The 19585-nt window shown below is 46.2% G+C and overlaps 1 protein-coding gene across 1 annotated transcript in view; it reads right to left on the bottom strand.

Annotated features, from left to right (window-relative positions):
* LOC147009475 (uncharacterized) overlaps positions 1–19585 on the bottom strand; it is a 232849-nt gene that overhangs the window by 198846 nt on the left and 14418 nt on the right. The window contains 1 exon segment of the mRNA XM_085861765.1: positions 13216–13326. Within this exon segment, the coding sequence (XP_085717891.1) occupies positions 13216–13326 (111 nt within the window).

Genomic DNA, 19585 nt, shown 5'->3' with positions numbered 1-19585 from the left:
TTTCAGCTATCTTCAATTTCCACATCCCCTTGACTTCATTTTTCAGATCCTGGTATTTGGTCATTTTCCTAATTTCTGTGGCATTTAGTCCAAAGTCATTGGGAACTGAAACCTCGATCAACAATGCTAACTTATTTTTGCGTTTGAGCACCATGTCTGAATGCAATGCTTTGTTTGCAATGTCCATACTTGATGGGATCATCTTGTAATATATATATATATATATATATATATATATATATATATATATATATATATATATATATATATATATATATTTAAAAATTACATCAGACAAATGGGCCCCTTTCTAATTCGTGCATTCATGACAGCGGATCATCACATTGTTCATGTTGTAGTAGATAAGTGAGCATTACTTGTTCATTTTCAAGGATCGGACTTTGTTTCTGTTTCCATGATTGCTCTGGGACCAGGATGTTGAAATGCTTACAGATGTGCCAGTGGATTACTCTGCAGACGCTGTCATGTCTGTGTTCAGCTGTTTGAATAAGAGTTGTTTACATCCTGAAAGGCGGTGACTGGTACTTTGTGTTATTTCATGACAAAACCTGCATTTGTCTGATTCACTCAATCCTGCCATTTTCTTAAAGTCATTAGTGTAGTGTCCTTGGTCTTGAGCATTGATTATTGAGGTCTTGAGCATTCTCCATCCCAATTAATTTGTCCTCTTCTGAGCCATTCCAAAGAGCCTTACTTGTCAATCCCTGTCCTGTCAAGCTCGTTTTTTGAATCTTTCTGCTCTTTTATCATTCTCCCATTTGTCAGAGCACATCTGCTGATATATATTTTTGCAATTTCCCTTTTTTTCTTTGCAATCAATGGGGCTGTGTTTATTTCTGTTTCATTTTCCTGTGTGGTATCTATAATTTGCACCTGTTATTGGAAGTTTGTTGCGAAATGGATTAAGGATACCTTTTCTGGTTTGTTGTTTTCTTGCTCGTACACAAATGTCATCTGATAGTCTGTTGAGCTTTTCACATATTCCGCTCATCCTACACACAATGTTCTATGCACTTGGTTAAGCTCCATCAAACCGCCTCCTCCTTCTCATCTCGATAAGTACAGCCTCTTGAAACCATATGATTGTTTAAAACAAGGACACTCGAGTAAAGACGACAGAATCTGGGGTATGTTCAGTTACCCTTCTCCATTGTGAATTCTCAAATGTCCTTTGAGGTTTCATGAGTGAATGAATGATTCTCCTCAAAATGTGCATTTGTATGAACATTCTCCATCGTGTATTTTCATGTGCCTTTTAAGGTTGGAAAATTGACTACAAGATTTTCCACAATTCAAGCATGTGTACGGACGTTCTCCGTTGTGAATTCTCATGTGTGTTTTAAGGGTGGATGAATAACTGAAGGATTTCCCACAAATTGTGCACTTGTATGGGCGTTCACCATTGTGAATTCTCATGTGTGTTTTTAGGGTGGATAATCGATTGAAAGATTTCCCACAATTTGTGCATTTATATGGGCGTTCTTCATTGTGAATGATTAAGTGTTTTTTAAGGGTGGATGACTGAATGAAGGATTTTCCACAACTTGTGCATTTGTATGGGCACTCACCAGTGTGTATTCTCATGTGTGATTTAAGGGTGCACGGCTGAGTGAAAGATTTTCCACAAACCGTGCATTTGTACGGTCGTTCTCCACTGTGAATTCTCATATGTATTTTAAGGCTAAATGACCGATTGAAAGATTTTCCACAATTTGTGCATTTGTGTGGGTGTTCTCCATTGTGAATCCTCATGTGCGTTTTCAATTGGAATTGCCAAACGAACGATTTTCCACAAGTTTTGCATTTGTATGGACGGTCACCTTTCTTTCCTTTGTGAGCCTTGTAAAAATTATCTGCAACCATTTCCTTATTTGGCTTGTGGTGTTTGTAAAAAGTCCTCTTGTTTGGTTCAGTTGGTGACTCCTGCGGGCATATGTCTGCATCGTTCATAAAAGTCAGTGCAGTCCCTCTTGTAGATTCAATGGATTCACCTGTAAATACATCACAGGACCCGTGAAAAAAAAAATCAGATTCTGTTCAATAACCGTAACATCATTCTGACAAATGTACCCAAGTCTAACATGCACGTCTGTATTTGTTCCACTGCAGAAAAGAAGAAAAAAAAATCGTTGACGTAAATAAACAGTACTGTTAAAAGTTTGGAGTTTTTCCAATGATATTCAAACTTCAGGATAAATTCATCCAATCATCAGTGATGTGTATATTATTCGAAACTCGCAGGGGCATCCATGTTGCTAGGCAATGCAGGGTGGTTCATCTCACCTCCTCTACTCTCTCCTCCCACCCCACCCTCCCTCTGGACTCCGACCTCACAACTTCTACTGCCTCCTCCCACCATTCCCCTCATTTAATACTTTATTTAATTTACTACGGTATCTTTATTTAATGACTCGCAAATACTGTTGTGGGCCGGGTTTCGGTGGCGATAAACGACCACGAGGTGGAGCAGTAGAGCCGTCTCCCACCGAACACCCGAAATTAAAAGGTTGTCACCCCGGATAACTCCGGAGTCGACGGGCCACTTAAAGGACCGTGATCGCCAATTCTCTGACGGCGTGGGGTAGGGTCAATAGCCAAATTTCAATATACCTAAGTACCCACATCGTCAAATTACCGAGGAAGTCACACCCTCAGCTGACTCTGTCCGAACCGAGTTGCAAGTACTGACTCGGATCCGGCGTAACCGAGCGGAGTTACCAGAGCCGCACCGGTCCCAATGACAACTTACGGCACCAACGGCCTTACTATTTCTCAAGCCCGAACCATGCTAGGCCAATGAAAGAAAACACGAACAACGAACTGGAACATTTAACACGGGGATTTATTTATAAACAATAATCGGGGAGGGAAGCACACAAAGTTATCTGAATAAAAGAAATGCAGGCAATGTACAATGAGCGAGACGTACTGAACAGTTCTACTTAAAAGACTGGCACCACACACACACACCCCCCCAAAGAAATGGTGGCCGCAGCCTTTATTTGGCCCTTCAGCTCGAGAGGGAAAGGCGAGCTGAGGGCAGGGGCCTATTCTTGCAGCTGCCCCCTCGCGCGGTTTGGTCGAGCTTGTCCGGTGGGGGGACTCGAACCCGCCGCCGCCAACAACGCAGCACCAAGCAGCAGGGACCAGGAACGACGCAACGGACGCCAGCCAGCACGGGAACGGACCAGACGAGACGAGCACCCGCAGGTAGACGAGAACACCAGCAGGCAAGACGAAGCTTCTTCTTCTCGGCTCGCCACCTACTCTTCCTTCCCCTCCCCCGCGGGTCGAGGGAACCGCTCTGAGGGACTCACCTCCAGATTGGTCGAGGGGCAAACATCCCATCTGGCTGGGCGGGGCCGCCCCTGAGGTGGTCAGCCTCCTGATTGGACGAGGCGTCTCGGGGGGTGTGTCGAGGCATCTCGGAGGCCCGCTGGCTTCCCATTGGCTGGGGCGCGCGTGCGATGCTCACCCTTCGCTCATTGGCTGGAAGAAACGTTCCATGCCCTTCCTCGGGGCGGAGCCTCGATCTGAGGGGATGGAGGCTCCGCCCACGCCTTCAGCCAAAAACACGTGGGAAATGGCAACCGGGTTGAGTGAGGGACGGTGCCATTGTTGTTGTTGTTGTTGTAGTAGATATATAAAACCTGACTATAAAATAACTCGGCGCACACACGAAATTCCCCTTAGACATAGGGGATGGATTCTAACTATAAACACATACTTATTGAAAATAACTAAACTACGGGGACTCTGGCTGTTTGTGTGCAAAAGGTTTCCAAATCCGCAACAATACTACCCATCGCTTTGTTGATAGGAATACTAACAGAGAGGGGAGGGAGAAAAAAATGGGGAAAATGGAGAGGGGTGGGAGAGAGAGAGGGGGTGAGGAGGAGGGTGAGGAGGGGGGATAGAGAGGAGGGGGAGCAAGGAGGGGTGGGGGAACGAGGCGGGGTTGGGGAGAGAGGAGGGGTAGGGGAGGGAAGAGGGGTAGGGGAGCGAGGAGGGGTAGGGGAGCGAAGAGGGGTAGGGGAGCGAGGAGGGAGGGTGAGCAATAAAGGAGGGAGAACAAGGAGGGGTGAGGAAGGAGGGAGGTGTGAGGAGATGTGGGAAAAGGGAAGGTATCATGAGGGGAGGGGAAGGGAAGGCAGCATGAGGGGAGGAGAAGGGAAGGCAGCATGCAGGGGCGAAAGTGCTTTCAATTGTCAATTGTCAAAGCGAACCTGTTGCTGTTGCAGACTTCGGTTTTTTTTGAAACCACATTCACAACCGTCACAAATAGGTGCTCTCTCTGGTGTTTGGTATTCAAATGTTTCAGCATATTGAACCTATTGCAGTGATGAGCAATGTCAATTGAACAAAGTGAACATGCAACTTTCAGACTGTCTTCTTTAACCATCCCAAAATAGTTCCAAGCTGCACTTCTAGATCTTTTCAACGGCATGTTGTCAAAACCTTATCAGTCGATGTATTGCCTACCCGTCCCTTAGCAAAGTAATCAGCACGTTTTACCGGCCAACTTTAAATCCTTTGCTATTTATTTAAAAGGAACACGCCCGTGGGGCACGTTTAGTTTGCAAGCGACTTTCTTTTTCTGCAATATTGCAAACGGGACGCCCCAGAAGTGCGTTTCTTTTCAATTAATAATGTTGCAGTTCTGTGAAGCTGGCACTCCTCCAAGACAAGAGCATCTAACATATAGCGATCCTGAGACAGTTATCACATTAGTATTTGTTTAGTTTGCCCTTCCATATATCGAGTGGGTAAATGGGACAAGATGCATTGCATAGGGCTTTTAGTGAGTTTTTCATTCCCTTATTCTTATCCATATTTTATTCCACACACGAGCCCCACCATACATGCATGCATACCCCGGGCCGGACAGTGACATCATGAAGAGTGACTGCAGCGTCCCCATTCAAACCACGCAACATAAACCAACCAACGCCTCACCTCAGACCCTCACCACACTCACCACAATGATAAAACATTCGCCATGATCACTGCAAACGCCTCCCAAAAATCCCCACAACTTACACCCGACTTCTTCACCACAAATTCCACAACCGCCACCAACCACTTCAACCTCATCGCCACAATCGCTTCAACTGCTTGCAATGCTTCAAGTACTTTATCGCAGACGTCACAGCGCTTCCCCCACTTCACTATAACTGCAGCAACTGCCATCAGCTCCCAGGACACTCACAACAGTCATTGGAGATGCCCGGGGAATGGAAAACATAATGGGTGCCTGCAAGCCAGAATACTTTGGCATGTAGCTTGAAGTGCGAATGTACGCTGAGATTCATTTGGCGACATCTGGAGAGTTCTGGTGCTCCGCTAGCTAACAGCGTACAGTTGGAGTCCAGCGCACGTTCGTGGCCAGAGAGCCCTCCCGAAAACACATGCCCCATAGGAATTACAGAACTTCATTGCGTGCCGGAGCTGAGAGAAACTGAGGCCATTTTTGGCTCCGGAGTCTGGTAGAGCAGGGCTACTTCTTGAGGTGGCATCTACACACCAATATGGATGCGTGGAAATGCCTACAGAACCTCTTCATCCACTTTCTGGCTCCTTCGCCTGGGCTCTATAAAAAGAGAGCAAATCAGTCCTGCGTCTCTTTCGTTCTGGGTCTGTAGTCCTTTGGCCAGTATTTTACGAGCCGAGCGTTGTCAAATGAGAGCTGACCTGAGAGGGTGGCGGAGGGACGGGCCAGGTGAACAGCACTAGGTCGTTACCGGGTCATCACCAAGTCATCGGCGCTTGGCTCCCATGGCGTTCCACAGTCATCATGATTAAACACATTTGCAGACTCTCTTGCTTGCCCCGTTAAGCTATCTCTCATGCATCTTTCTCTCCCATCTGTTGTCTCGTCCACTGTGGATGCATTACTGAAAGAACATACCGATTCGCACCTCTTCACACTTCTTCTGCATCACACTGCACCACATTTTGCACCTCCCACTCATGCACCGTAGACGCCCAAGTTTTTCTCCCCCTCCACCCCCTCCTAAGCAATTAGGTTGCTTCCACCTCAACTGATTTTCTTTTTTCTGGGCTATCTCTAAATTCCTCAGGTATGTGTCTGGTGGCACCTGTAACGTGCATAATATAACTTGAGATTGTAGAAGTTCTTTATATCGGGTTAACTCTGCCGTGTCCTCTTTTCTTTTTATAAATAATACTTGCACTTCTTTTGCCGCAATCACGAATCCTTGCTTTTTCCGCCGTACACTTGTGAATGAAACCCCTTTACTGTGCCACATAACCTTTCTCGCCCATGCTTGTAATAAATTGCTTGTTATAAATGAACCCAGCCTGTTTTGTCTTTTCCTTCAATGGTCCAGCATGGCCAGCACAATAGCGAAGCTGGGAATTATTCTTCCCCAATAATTTATTTTATTAGCCGATGCGTAATTGGCAGCTCCACTCAGCTGCACCCACTACAGTAAATTTAACGGAAGTACGCACTGAGGGCATGTGACACCACCCCTCCCCCACCACACCCCCTGCCTTGGCGTGGCCATCCACACGTCACCCTTTAAGAGTGGCCATATCAACATGTGTTTGTGGTTGCCCAGCAACCTGCCATTGCGCGAAGTTATCTGTGTCCACCGGCCTCAGCACCGGTTGTTCGGGAGGAACCTGAGTACTTCCCCTCGTGGCGAGCCTCAAACCATGAGTCTGCAACAATATATCACCAGGCCATGTGTAACCGGAATATGCCCAACAGGTACGAAAAAAAATTCCCCCCCCAAAAAACACTTTTTTCTATCAAGTAGGAATTACTCAGAATTGACATCGATTCCAGTTCACTGCTCGATTCATTTCAATTCCATGGATGAAATTGAGAATAGTACTTTGGACCTGATTCCACCCATCACTATTAAGCACCCAAACAAGCACTCCAAATAAATGTTTGAGGAGTGGCTGGCTGGGTCGTACTAAACACCATCTGGAGACGTCCGGAGATGACCGGAGTATCAAACAATGTGCAAATTAGACAAATTAACACATTGTTTAGCAGTTTGAACTTCTGTGAAGTTCAATTCCGCAGTTTAAATTTTGAAATTTGGTTCAGGTTAAGAGATTCTCGGGCTCATCACATTTCAGCTGTAATGCTTATAAATGTCCAGAGAGTTGCATGGGGAGGGAAGGCAGAAGGGCTTTGGGAGGAGGTAAGCATGAGGTGAGGTGAGGTGAGGAGAAGGGAGACATGTGGTGGGGCATTAATTACGATACATACTGTCTCATCAAAATGATTCTGCATAGAATAACAATGAAGATGGAAACAAAATATTGTCTGAAATTCATTTTTTACCAGTTATACTATAAACACCGCCCGAAGATAAACACTGCCCGGACAATCCGGAGACAAACACCGTCCGGACACGTCTGGAGACAAACAGTGCCCGGACACGTCTGGAGACAAACAGTGCCGGGACAAGTCCGGAGACAAACACTGTCCGGACACGTCGGGAGATAACCACCATCTAGACCCATCTGGGGAGATAACCACAGTCCATACACAAACACCATCCAAACACATCCGGAGATAAACATCGTCCGAGCAAGTCTGGAATCTAACACCAGCTGGAGATAAACACCACCCAGCCACGTCTGGGGATAACTGCCGAGACACATACGGAGGTAACCGTCTCGACATGTCCTGAGATAATCACCGTCCAGACGCGTCCTGAGGTAACCACCATTCGGATACATCCTGAGATAACCACATTGCCGACACAAAGACTGTCCGGACAAGGCCAGAGATAAACACTGCCTGGACATGTCTGGAGAAAACCAGCACCCAGACACATCCGGGGACAACCACCACCCGGACACGTCCAGACACAAAGATCGTCCAGAGATGACCACCATCTTTACACAAACACCGTCCAAACACGTCCAGAAACAACCCCCAGCTGGAGATAAACATCGTTCGGACACGTCCTGAGGTAACCACCGTCCGGACACGTCCTTAGGTAACCACCACCCCAACACAAAGACTGCCTGGACACGTCCGGAGATAAACACTGCCCGGACACGTCCAGAGATAAACACCGCTCGGACATGTCCAGACACAAACACCGTTCAGAAACATCCGCAGACAAACACCATTGGGACACATCCAGAGAAAAACACCGTCCAGATACGTCCGGAGAAAAACACCGTCCAGACACGTCTGGAGACAACCACCCCGAGTATTAAATAATGTGCGAATACAACTCTCTGGACGTTTATAAGCTTTGCATCTGAAATGCGATAAGCTCTAGAATCTCTTAACTGGAGCAGAATTTCAAAATTTAAAATGCGGACATGTCCAGAGTATCCAACAATGTGAAATTGGACAAATTAACAGTTTATTTTAGCAGACACAACTGCTGCTAAGGTCAATTCCACATAAAAATTGAAATTCAGCTCAGGTGAAGAAATTCTAGAGGTTATCGCATGTGCGGAAATGAAATAAAAGCATGACCGCTGGTGTCTCCGGGCATTTATAAGCATTGTGTTGTATCCAGAGATTCGTAGGTGTGAAGATGAGGCATTAGATGATATGATTTTGGAAATTGAAAAAAAAGTATTTGGGCGCTTTATCGTTAAGAACCCATTGCTGCCTGTTCAATATCGAGGCATTGTTGTGCAAGCCAAACAAAAAATTATCGTTAAGAAACCATTGCTGCCTGTTCAACATCGAGGCATTGTTGAGCAAGCCAAAAAAGAAGAAACAGGCGAATTAATACCCCAGCAAGTTGACAGAGGGCTGACTCAGGGGTTGACCAAGGATGATGCCTTGATAAAGGATAATTAGATAATGCCGTTTATCGTCTTCAAAATGGGTGTTTGAATTAAACCTCAGTGCTATGCGGACAAAAAAGATGACGACGATTTCTGGGCTGCTGGAGGGAAAGGCATGGCCTGGCTAATGGGTTGTGCTTGTGATGCTGGGGGAGAGGAAAGGAGTGGAGGCATGGCCTGCAGAATGGGCGGCGCTTGTGACCAACAGACAGGAACTGAGCTTTCTATTTAAGACTAGCGTGGATAATACACAAATGTGAAAATACGCCATCATAATCCATCATAAATGCCATCAAATTGGCCCAATGGTTTCAAATGAGTGTTCCAACGTGAAGCAGAAAAGTAATATAACTACATCAGTAGATGGCAGTATACAAACAATTATGCTTGCAGCCCAGTTAACCCAAACGAAGGAGAATACGTGGGGGCAAGGCCGAATAGCAGACGTTACGGAGTGCTGCAGGCTGTGACAGCTCTCATATTGATGTCTTATCAGAAAAAGTGGCCCCCCTCTAAAAAGAATTGAAGATCACTGATCTAAATGGTCAAGGGTCAATGCTGTCTAATCTGTCTGAAAGGTGTAAGGGGTATAAATGGTGCAATGGTCTAAGCCTAAGGGGTCTAAAGGGTCCTTGGGCTGTTAGGGGTCTTTTGGGTCCTCGGGATATTTTTGGTCTTCGGGGTATTTTGAGTCCTCAGGGACTTTTGGGTCTTTCAAGTCCTTGGGGACTTTTGGATCTTTGTCACTTTTGGGTCTTCTGGGTATTTTGGGTCCTCAGGGACTTTTGGGTCTTCGGCATCTTTTGGGTCCTTGGGGACTTTTGGGTCTTCAGTCACTTTTTGGTATTCTGGGTCTTTTGGGTCCTTGAGGACTTTTGTGACTTGATTCCTCAGGGACTTTTTGGTCATATGGGTCATCGGAATCTTTGGAGGTCTTTGGGATCTTAAGGGTATTGGGGGTCTTAAACGTTCTTCAATGGTCGAAGGGTTAGTGTCGAAGGGTTAGCGTTCGCTACGCGAAAGCAGTCTAAAGTGTCGAAAGGTACATTCCATGAATACGTGATTAATAGAATTATGTGTGTGAAGTCAGGGAGCAACTGACGTTCAAAGAGTATGTAATTACTAGTCACACGGCTTCACGGACCGACTAACGGCTTCACGGACCGACTGACGGCTTCACGGACCGACAGACGGCTTCACGGACCGACAGACGGCTTCACGGACCGACAGACGGCTTCACGGACCGACAGACGGCTTCACGGACCGACAGACGGCTTCATGTACCGACAGACGGCTTCATGTACCGACAGACGGCTTCATGTACCGACAGACGGCTTCATGTACCGACTGACTGCTTCATGGCTTCATGGATGGACGGCTTCACGGACCATGTTTTTCGTTTATATACAAATAGATTCACAGCGATTATAAATGCGTATGAAATAAACTGCTTTAGTAATCCAGAAGGGCACTCCATAGAGTGCATTCGTCCGCCAGGGTGAACAGTTTACGTTTTGTACACACTGATAGGCAGGATCTGCACCCTGACTTTTACCAAAATTAGTTCTTGTCAATCTAATGTTGTCACCGACCCAACTCCTCCACCAAGTTTCTTCCGAATCTGTCAATAATTGTTTGAGATATCATGCGCTATATCGTTTTTGACCCGATCTCTCAGTAGTGAAGAATCACTTCAAAAATGATATTACCTGTCTCCAGATCTCGTTATTCACCAAAATCTAATCATTTCGTCCTTGTCACACCTACCCAAACAGCTCCGTCCACCTTTCATGGCGGAGGTAAAAACTAGAACAGCACAAAAAAATTGAAACTTGGCACACGTCAGGAGCTCACCAATGGGAATAACATTTGATAACAATGATGTCATTGGTGCCATCATGATGACGTCATAATTTGATGCGTGTAATTCTTTATGTGATCAATACAAAAAATTTTGAGGGTCATCTACAAACAAATTTGTCAACAGAATTAAATTGATGAAGTTATTGGTGATGGTGGTGGTGGTGGTCATAAGGCAGCTTAGCTGCCGGGGTAGCTATCATTTCTTGAAGCGCGACTATGTCGCTGATGCAGTGCCCCTCTACCAGTACACACACTGGAACTGGTACTCATTTCGCCGACCTCGGAAGGATGACAGGCTGAGTCAACCCCCTGGTATATTAATTCAGCGGCCGACGGGGCTTGAACCCAGGACCCTAGGTGATGTGGTATGGTAGCTACATTAGTTTTTTTTTTTTTTAAACCTTAAAAAGAAATTTTCTCTGAAACGGCTGAATAAGATTGATGCAAAACTTCACAAGCATAATTGACTATCCAAATAGAAAAAAAGTTTGACAACGATGACTTAATGAATAATGTCGTTTGAGAGCCATATTGGATAGAACAAGGACAAATGTGTCCAAGAGCCGCGTCATTCCACCAGTCAACAAGAAGAAGAAGAACAACAACAACAACAACAACAACAACAACAACAACAACAACAACGCGGAGCTCTCTTAGAGCCAGCGTTCGCTACGCGAGACGCGGATAAAATGAACCTCATACAGTACTAGCAAATACAACCCGTCGCTTCGCTGACAGGAATATTAAGAGGTGGGGGGAGTAAGAAGGAGGGGAGAGGAGAGGAGGGAGAGAGGGGGAGGATAGGGTTTGGGGAGGGAGAAGGGGGAGAGAGGAGGGTGTAGGAGCGAGGAGGGGTGGGGAGCGAGGAGGGAGGGGAAACGAGGAGGGGTGGGAGCAAGGAGGGATGGAGATCGAGGCAGGGTGGGAGATCGAGGCAGGGTGGGAGATCGAGGCAGGGTGGGAGATCGAGGCAGGGTGGGAGATCGAGGCAGGGTGGGAGATCGAGGCAGGGTGGGAGATCGAGGCAGGGTGGGAGATCGAGGCAGGGTGGGAGATCGAGGCAGGGTGGGGGAGTGAGGAAGGAGGGGGGAGTGAGGAAGAAGGGAGGGAGGAAAGGGAAGGCAGCATGTGGGAAGAGCAAGGGAAGGCAGCATGAGGGGAGGGCAAGGGAAAACAGCGTGAGGGGAGGGCAGGGGAGGGCAAAAGACCCTCACGTGGACAGGCCCTTGCTGCTCCTATGGTTGGCAGTTAGTTCCCCGGAAGCAACAGTGGAAAGAGAGTGGCAACTATATGTGGAAGAATTGCGTATTCAGCCAGTGTGTCGCCCAGATAGATCAGATGGCAGAACACTCACGAGTATGGTTTTCCAGAGGACATGGGTTTGAATCCTGGTGTGGGCATGTAATTTTTCCCACATATACATAAAATCTTTATTTCCTGTTCATTTATAACTTTTTCAGGAGTCGGAACTACTGCCAAGTTCAATTCTGGAGCTTGCGTTTTATAATTTGGCTTAGTTTAAGCGATTCTCAAGGTTAAGGCATGTGCAGAAATGAAATGAAATAAAGCCATGAACGCTGGCGCCTCCGGGCAGTTCTAAACATTGCAATGTACCTAGCGATTCGTAGCTATGATGAACAGGCATTTGATAATATGAGTGAGTGAAAAAAACCTCATACAGTAATACAGCACCAAAGTGAAAAAAACTTTATCGTTAAAGAAATCATTGTGGCCTGTTCCAAGTCAAAGCATGGTTGAGCAGGCCAAAAAACATGGTGACTTCAGACCCCATTGAAGTAACCCAGGATACGCCTTAAGACCCCAGAGAGAAAGGTGGCCGAGGATACGCCTGATAAAGGATATAATTAAATAAAGCTGTTAATTACCTTCAAAAGAGGTGTTAAAATTAATCCAAACACCCAATATTCACTCATGCACTTCTTTGGAGTTCCCTTAGTAAGCACGCAAATTTTCAGGCTGCTAGGTTCCATGGTTTTGGAGTTATGGAGGAGACTGACACACACACAGACACATTAGTGTATGTAGATATATATTTAGAAAAGGTGGTATCCTTAGGCTGAAGATAGTTGACTTGCACTCTGACATAATTCCTCACTTTCTCATACCATCCACTTCCTTCCCTCCCCACAATATTATCTCCACACATCAACCACAACCTCTTGTTATCACACTACTGTTTCCTCCTTTCCTCTCTGTCATCTTTTCCTGTTCCTTCCACAAGCCAATATTATATACAAACCATGTAAAATTAATCAAAAAGTGTTCAATTTTGAACTCATTTAAATTAACGATAGTACAAATCGAGGATAGCAGGATACACCAAGGTACATTATTGTTGGCTCAAATCTTTCACCTAATAATGAAGGAGATACTGGATGTTTGAGAAATTGATCTACCATCGTGGTTATTTGTTAAAGCAATGAAATCAAAATGTAGGGGTTTTTTCCCTCAACACCAGAGTTCCTCATCATACCATCCAAAGCAAAATGTATAGGCATTGACACAAACCTTCAAGGGGATGGCATTCAAAGAAAGAAGCTTCAGAATCATTCGGCTTTGGTAGATCCAGGTGGGTATCAATGTCGTGCTCAGTTTTCACTTCCACTTTCACAAATAAATCTGGAAAAAGTAACTTTTATTAAATGCAGGCAGTCTTGAATCACATTCAGAGCTAGTTCAATACCCGTAAAATAGCTCAATAGATATTACATTAAAATCAGTGTTTTGAGATCTTCCTTGGAGAAAGAAACTAAGGTTTCCCCATGGGAATAGCATGGTGTCAAAGCATGACAATATCAAAGCATTATATTCTGTACAAACTGCCTCAAAGTTACGAGATGCTTCCTTCCCAACCACAACTTCAGTGGGAATTTCACCACCACCCAGGCTGGCCTCAAGGTACGCACACTCACCTCTAAGCTGTCAAGGCTGGGTTCAAATCCCGCCCAGCTAGAAACTGTCATCCCAGTCTCGCCATTGCACAACAATGAGTCAAGCAACGGGTTTCACAGGCAGGGTGAGCCATCAATGTGTATACCCTCCCTTGGATGGACATTAAATGAGCGAAGAGGAGGTGAGCTTTTGCCGGTACCATGGCAAAGTTCCAAATTCCTGCCCGAACCAACCGTGCCCTCAGCCAATGATGCTACGCACAGCCTATTGCTGCATACAAGTGAAGAAGAAGAGGAAGACCTCTTCCAAAAATCACAACCAACAGAATGGAGAAGACAAGAAAAATGTTTTCTCCGCAACCTGCATTATTTCTCAAATTACATACAATTCCGATCCAACATGTGACGAGTTTTTATTCTTTTGTCTCAAAAGTCCACCCTCATGAAAAAACTAATGGGGATGTCTCATCATGGTGGTTGTCGGAGGTCCGATGCATATCTTGCATATCCGATGCAAGTCGGAAGCCAAATTTTCCCCTATCTTCCCTGCTGCCCAGATTAGTCAGGACAGCACACGTAGCCGATCAGTCCCCATGTACCGGCCCACTCCCTCTGGTCTCTGCATCTTCTCTCCCTCTCTCTCTAACTGTGTCATGGCCTGGCTTCATGAAGGTAGGATACACCATCCTGGATGTGGGTGATCTTTGTGTCGCTTTGGGAGATAGTTTGGCTGTCTCTGTGAGCGGGCCTGTTCGAGAGAACTGTCCGGGGCAATACAACAACAACAACAATAACAACCCTCATGAAAACTAAATGACAGAGTGTGGCAGATGAGCAAATCAACAATGAAAAGACCAACAGGTCAACAGATTAGCAAAGCCAGACTTCCAACAATACTGAAAACCCAAGAGCCAAGTGTGGCATACAAAACAAGGACTGAAGGACCTGAGTTCCTCCACAGAACAACGTTCCATCGACACTATCGCCAACAATTCACCAAGAAGTGATTAAACCAGTCCAGTGGCTGATGTGAGCTTGTGTTCATACTGGTGCTGCCTCAAAATGCCGGCAGCTGTGGAAGTACTTATGTAGATCTACAGCAAAGGCCTTATCTTGTGTAGTTTTTCTTGGTTGCTTTATTCAGCCTTATTTTACAATAAGGGCTGAGTGTTGACGAACTATTTGGTCTCATTTGCAGCTGGGAATAATTGATGAGGTTAAAAAAAAATTTTTGCATGTTGCCTGTGGCTGTTGCTTGTACCATTGCTAGGAGCCTGGCTCTGCCGTTGATGCAGTGTTTGGGTTATTTTTTGCAGTAAGCTGGTACTCATTTTGTTGACCTCAAAAAGGATGACACGTTGAGTCAACGCTCCTGGTGTTATGCAATGGCACGACAGGGGCTCAAACAAGATAACCTAAGATCTTAAGACAGCTGCCTTAACTGTTAAGCCAACACCAGGTTTATGAAGGGAGAGCCAATTAGTTGTTTCCTCCAATGACAGGTAAGACATGTCATTGGGCCTTTAATATATGTAAATTGTAACAGAATCGGACTCCCAAATGGGCGACATGAGACTCCTGACGAAGAGCGGAGTAGAATTCACATACACGATCAATCCACCACGATGTGATGGTTTCACTAATTTCACCGTGCGGCCATTTCAGTGCACACAGTTCACCTCACGAGGGGAATTTTCTTGCGCTGCAGGATGGAACCATGGCTCAAAATACACAGCAACTCGTTTAGAACTTCAAAATAAGACCCGCTCACTCTACCATAAACATGTTTTTGCTCTCCCAACAAAGGATGGAGGCCCTCAATATCACACAACATCAGGGCTGTCTCTCGAGACAGACCTTGAGCTTTTTATCTAGTCGAGCAGCCGACCTTGCTCTCCAAACTCTGCCTATGGCATCCAAGGCCACCTCCATGTATGGCTTATAGTCCAGTAGAATTACACTATAACCTGAAACAAATTGCAATAGTTTTTTTATTGCTGGATCTTGTTCAGGGGGTCACTATGAATGTCCCAATATAAAATAGGACAAAATAGGACCACCGGAAGTGCCTTAATTTGCATAAATTCAAAATGGCCGCCATTGAGCACTTGGGGTGCTGATATCTCCTAAACGGTACGTTTTAGACCCCATAAATGTATTATTAGCAGATAGGAAAGTGACCGCAAAGGAATCCAAATATGTCGTCAAAATTTGTATATGACGTCATATATGTCAGAAATGACGTCATTGATGACATCATTGATATAATTTATGTTAAATTTATGTTTTCCTCAATGTTTTTGGAGAAAGTACATGGATGACGTTCTTTGGAAATATCCTCGTCTGAAATATGTTCCATGAGCTATGCCTTGTACATAAACAAATTCAAATTCAAATGTATACCTCCACAGAGTCTGTCCTATACATGTCCTGGCTTATTCACATGATGAGGTTTTACTTAGTCTGAATCAATATCGGTGGCAACATCCCCCTTACTAGTGCATGATGTCCCTTTGCATCCCGTGCATGATGGTGAACACTCTAAGCCATTTTTCTGACAGCTGCAACGTAGGGTGTCACAATCACCCTTGCATTGGCACCGGATTATTTTCAACAGATATTCCGGTGCAGGAAGCAAGTCCATCTTGCTTGAGGCATTCATGAGGTGTCCAATGGATCCAAGATAACTCATCAGGTCAGGTCAGGTATGGGAGCATGTGCCAGAACAGCGCGTCGCTGCGTCCACTTTCCGCCGGTACTCCAGGGGCCTCCGTCTGGCCATCCCCCAGGCAGATGCCAGGCCCATCCCGATCTGCTTGAGATGATGGTCAACCTGCTGCAACCACGAGGCAAGTGGTCGGCCCACTGGCCTCCTCCACTCATGAGACTCCCTCGCTGAGAGAATCTGGTGAGCAGGATCAGCGTCAGGAAAACGAGCCACATGTCCATACAGCCGCAACTGACGCTCACGGACTATGCAGGTAACAAATCTCATTCGAGTCTCTCTCAGCAACCACTCGTTGGACACAAAATCTGACCAGCGATAGCCAAGGACTCTCCGAAGAGACCTGGTACCAAAGGAATTAAGTCTCCGTCTCAGATCCTTGGTCAGAGTCCAAGTCTCACATCCATAAAGCAAGACTGGCAGTACCAAGGACCTGAAGACTCAGACTTTCGTCTTCCCGCACAGGTATCGGCAGCGCCACACCCCATGATCCAGTGAATCTATGACTCCCCAGGCCCGACCCAGACGTCTATTGATCTCTGACTCACAGCCAGCAGAGACATGAATATCACTGCCAAGGTAAGTGAATCTCTCCACGACCTCAACATCCTCACCACAAACAGAAACAGACAGGACAGCAGCATCCAAGATGTCACCGGAAGCCTGGATCTTAGTTTTGACCCAAGAAACCAGTAATCCCAGCGGCTCCGACTCCTCATTCAGCACCTCGAGGGCCCCCAAAAGGATATCTTAAGTCTCCGCAAAGATGACTGCATCATCTGCAAAATCAAGGTCCGAGATCTTGACATTCCCAAACGATGCACCACAGCTTGATCTCTCCGACATCCTCCCTAAAATCCAGTCCATACAACTGCTGAAAAGTGTGGGGGCCAGTATACACCCCTGAGGAACTTCAGTAACAACTGGAAATAAGTCAGAGATGGTACCACCACACTTCACAGCACTCTCAGTACCAGAGTAGAGTTCAGACATCAGATCGATCAGTTTTGGTGGCACCCCACGAAGACCAAGAATCCTCCAGAGGACATCCCGATTCACTGAATCGAACGCTTTACAGAGATCAACATAGGCTGCAAGCAGCCCCTGCCGAAACTCTCGCCTGCGTTCGGGTGAGGACACGAAGAGCAAGGATACGGTCAATCGTTGACCTCTTTGGTGTAAAGCCTGACTGCTCTGGACGCTGGTGCTCAAGCAGATGGTGGCGAACCCTATCAAGAATTATCCGAGCAAAGACCTTGCCCGGCACTGAGAGCAGCGTCACCCCTCGGTAGTTGTTGCAGTCTTGGCGATCACCCATCCCTTTCCAGAGAGGAACAACAAGGCCCCTCTTCCAATCAGTTGGGATGATGCCTATGTTCCAGGCAGAGCACAAAACTGCATGCAACGACACGAGTGCAGCATTTCCACCAGCCTTGAGAAGTTCAGCATGGATGCCACAGATCCCTGGAGCTTTCCCCCGTTTCAACTGGTTCACCGCAGCCCGTGTTTCCACAAGCGAAGGTGGACCACAGTTGATTCGAGGGTCAGCAACAGGGATTGTAACACCCTTGACGTTCAACTCGACAGCTGGGGGATCAGCCTGGTACAACCGCTCAAAGTAACCGGCCCAGCGGGCCTTCACTTCAGACTCCTCTGTCAAGAGCCTACCACTCTCTGCTCCAACTGCAGTGCTCCGAGGGATGGGCTTGGATGAACGCAATGCGCGAATTCCCCTGAAAGCGGGATGAGAATCACCTGTCCACAGGTGATGCTCTACCCCCTCACAGATTCCTCGCACATAGGCCTACTTGTCCACCCTCAGTGCACGTACAGTTTTATGCCTCAGCTCCCTAAACAGCTCAGCTCTGCCATTCAGCCTGGCCCTGCGACTCTGGTCAATGGTATCCAGTGTCCCTTGAGAGACAAAATTCTTCTTTGCCCTGCGGTGAGTTCCAAGACATCCACCGGCAACATCAAGGACGGTGGTCTTGAAGGCACTCCACAACTCTTCAGGACCCCCCAAAGCACCCAGACCCCCCAAGTGTCCACTCAGCCTGTTCGCAAACTCCTCAGCTACTCTCTCATCCCTGAGCTTGCCAACATAACTCATCATGAGGTGAAAACCTTCTAACTTGAGGACTACTTTCTTCAGTTCGCTAGATTTGTCCTCATGATGAATGATCGTCCGCGCTTTCAACCACAATGGTTGATGAAATGTCAGAATAGGAATGGTACTGTGTTTCCTGTTTTCTTCGACAACAAACAGCAATGTAGAGTAGACTCTACATTGTAGACCTATGAAGTAGCAGGACATGTTGGTGGGGTCTAAGTCTATCATCGGAAGGAAGTGTACGGATGATTTACCTGGATGTTCACCCTTGCATATAGCTTGCATCGTTCCTAACCACCCTGGTCTACTGGGACAAAGGGGCAAGGAAATCTTCCAGAGAAGATTTAGGTTGGAGGTAAGATCGTTGACAATTAAATCAGGCAGTTTCTGGAAAAGTAATGACGACTTTTTCCCAAGAAACCTGTTGTAATAATGGATGGCAATCTTAGCTGCAGGGACCCCATCATCTGGATAGGCTAAGAATCGTGGTACTGGCTTCTGACTTAGTACTTCTGGTGTACAAGCTACCACTATTCCCACACCATGGAATGTACCATGGCCATCTAAGGTGCGGAGGTTGTAGTCTACATTGTCGGCAATGTAGTGGCCAAAGTGACCTGATATTGGGTAGGTCGTATCACTTGACCTGGCTGCAGACTTGGAGAAGCGCAAAACCTCATCATAGGATAAGCATAAGCCATGAGCATAAAGACTGTCTATCAAAAATCTAGAACCATACAAATGGTGCAGTTGGACACAAGGACGGTTCGAGGCCTAGTAGCTTGCATGATACAATGGCCTATTGTGGCAACCTTCAGGTCATTTGCACCTGGGAAAAGACCAGACAAAATAAGCTGAAGTGATTCTGGCAAGTATTTAAAGTTAAGATCAATAGACTTAAGTTGAACTGGGTCTGGGTATGTTGATTTGGAAGTGCCCTGCGCTTTAATGTCTGATTTGATGAGTTCACCTGCAGTCTTGATAATAATTCGTCGCATCTCATCAACTTCATTGTCCATTTTAGGAGTGTCATAAAATTGCTGAAGGATCTGCGCTTGAGCTTTCCTGAATGTCACAATGTTCGGTCTGCCATTTATGTTCGTGATCACAACCCGCTCTCCAAAATGTTCAAATAACTTCACACGCATATAC

Source organism: Eptatretus burgeri, chromosome 17, assembly GCF_056783735.1.
Source record: "Eptatretus burgeri isolate ZD-2024b chromosome 17, Ebu_testis_v1, whole genome shotgun sequence".
Lineage (NCBI taxonomy): Eukaryota > Metazoa > Chordata > Myxini > Myxiniformes > Myxinidae > Eptatretus > Eptatretus burgeri.
This window is presented reverse-complemented; position numbering and strand designations above follow the sequence as displayed.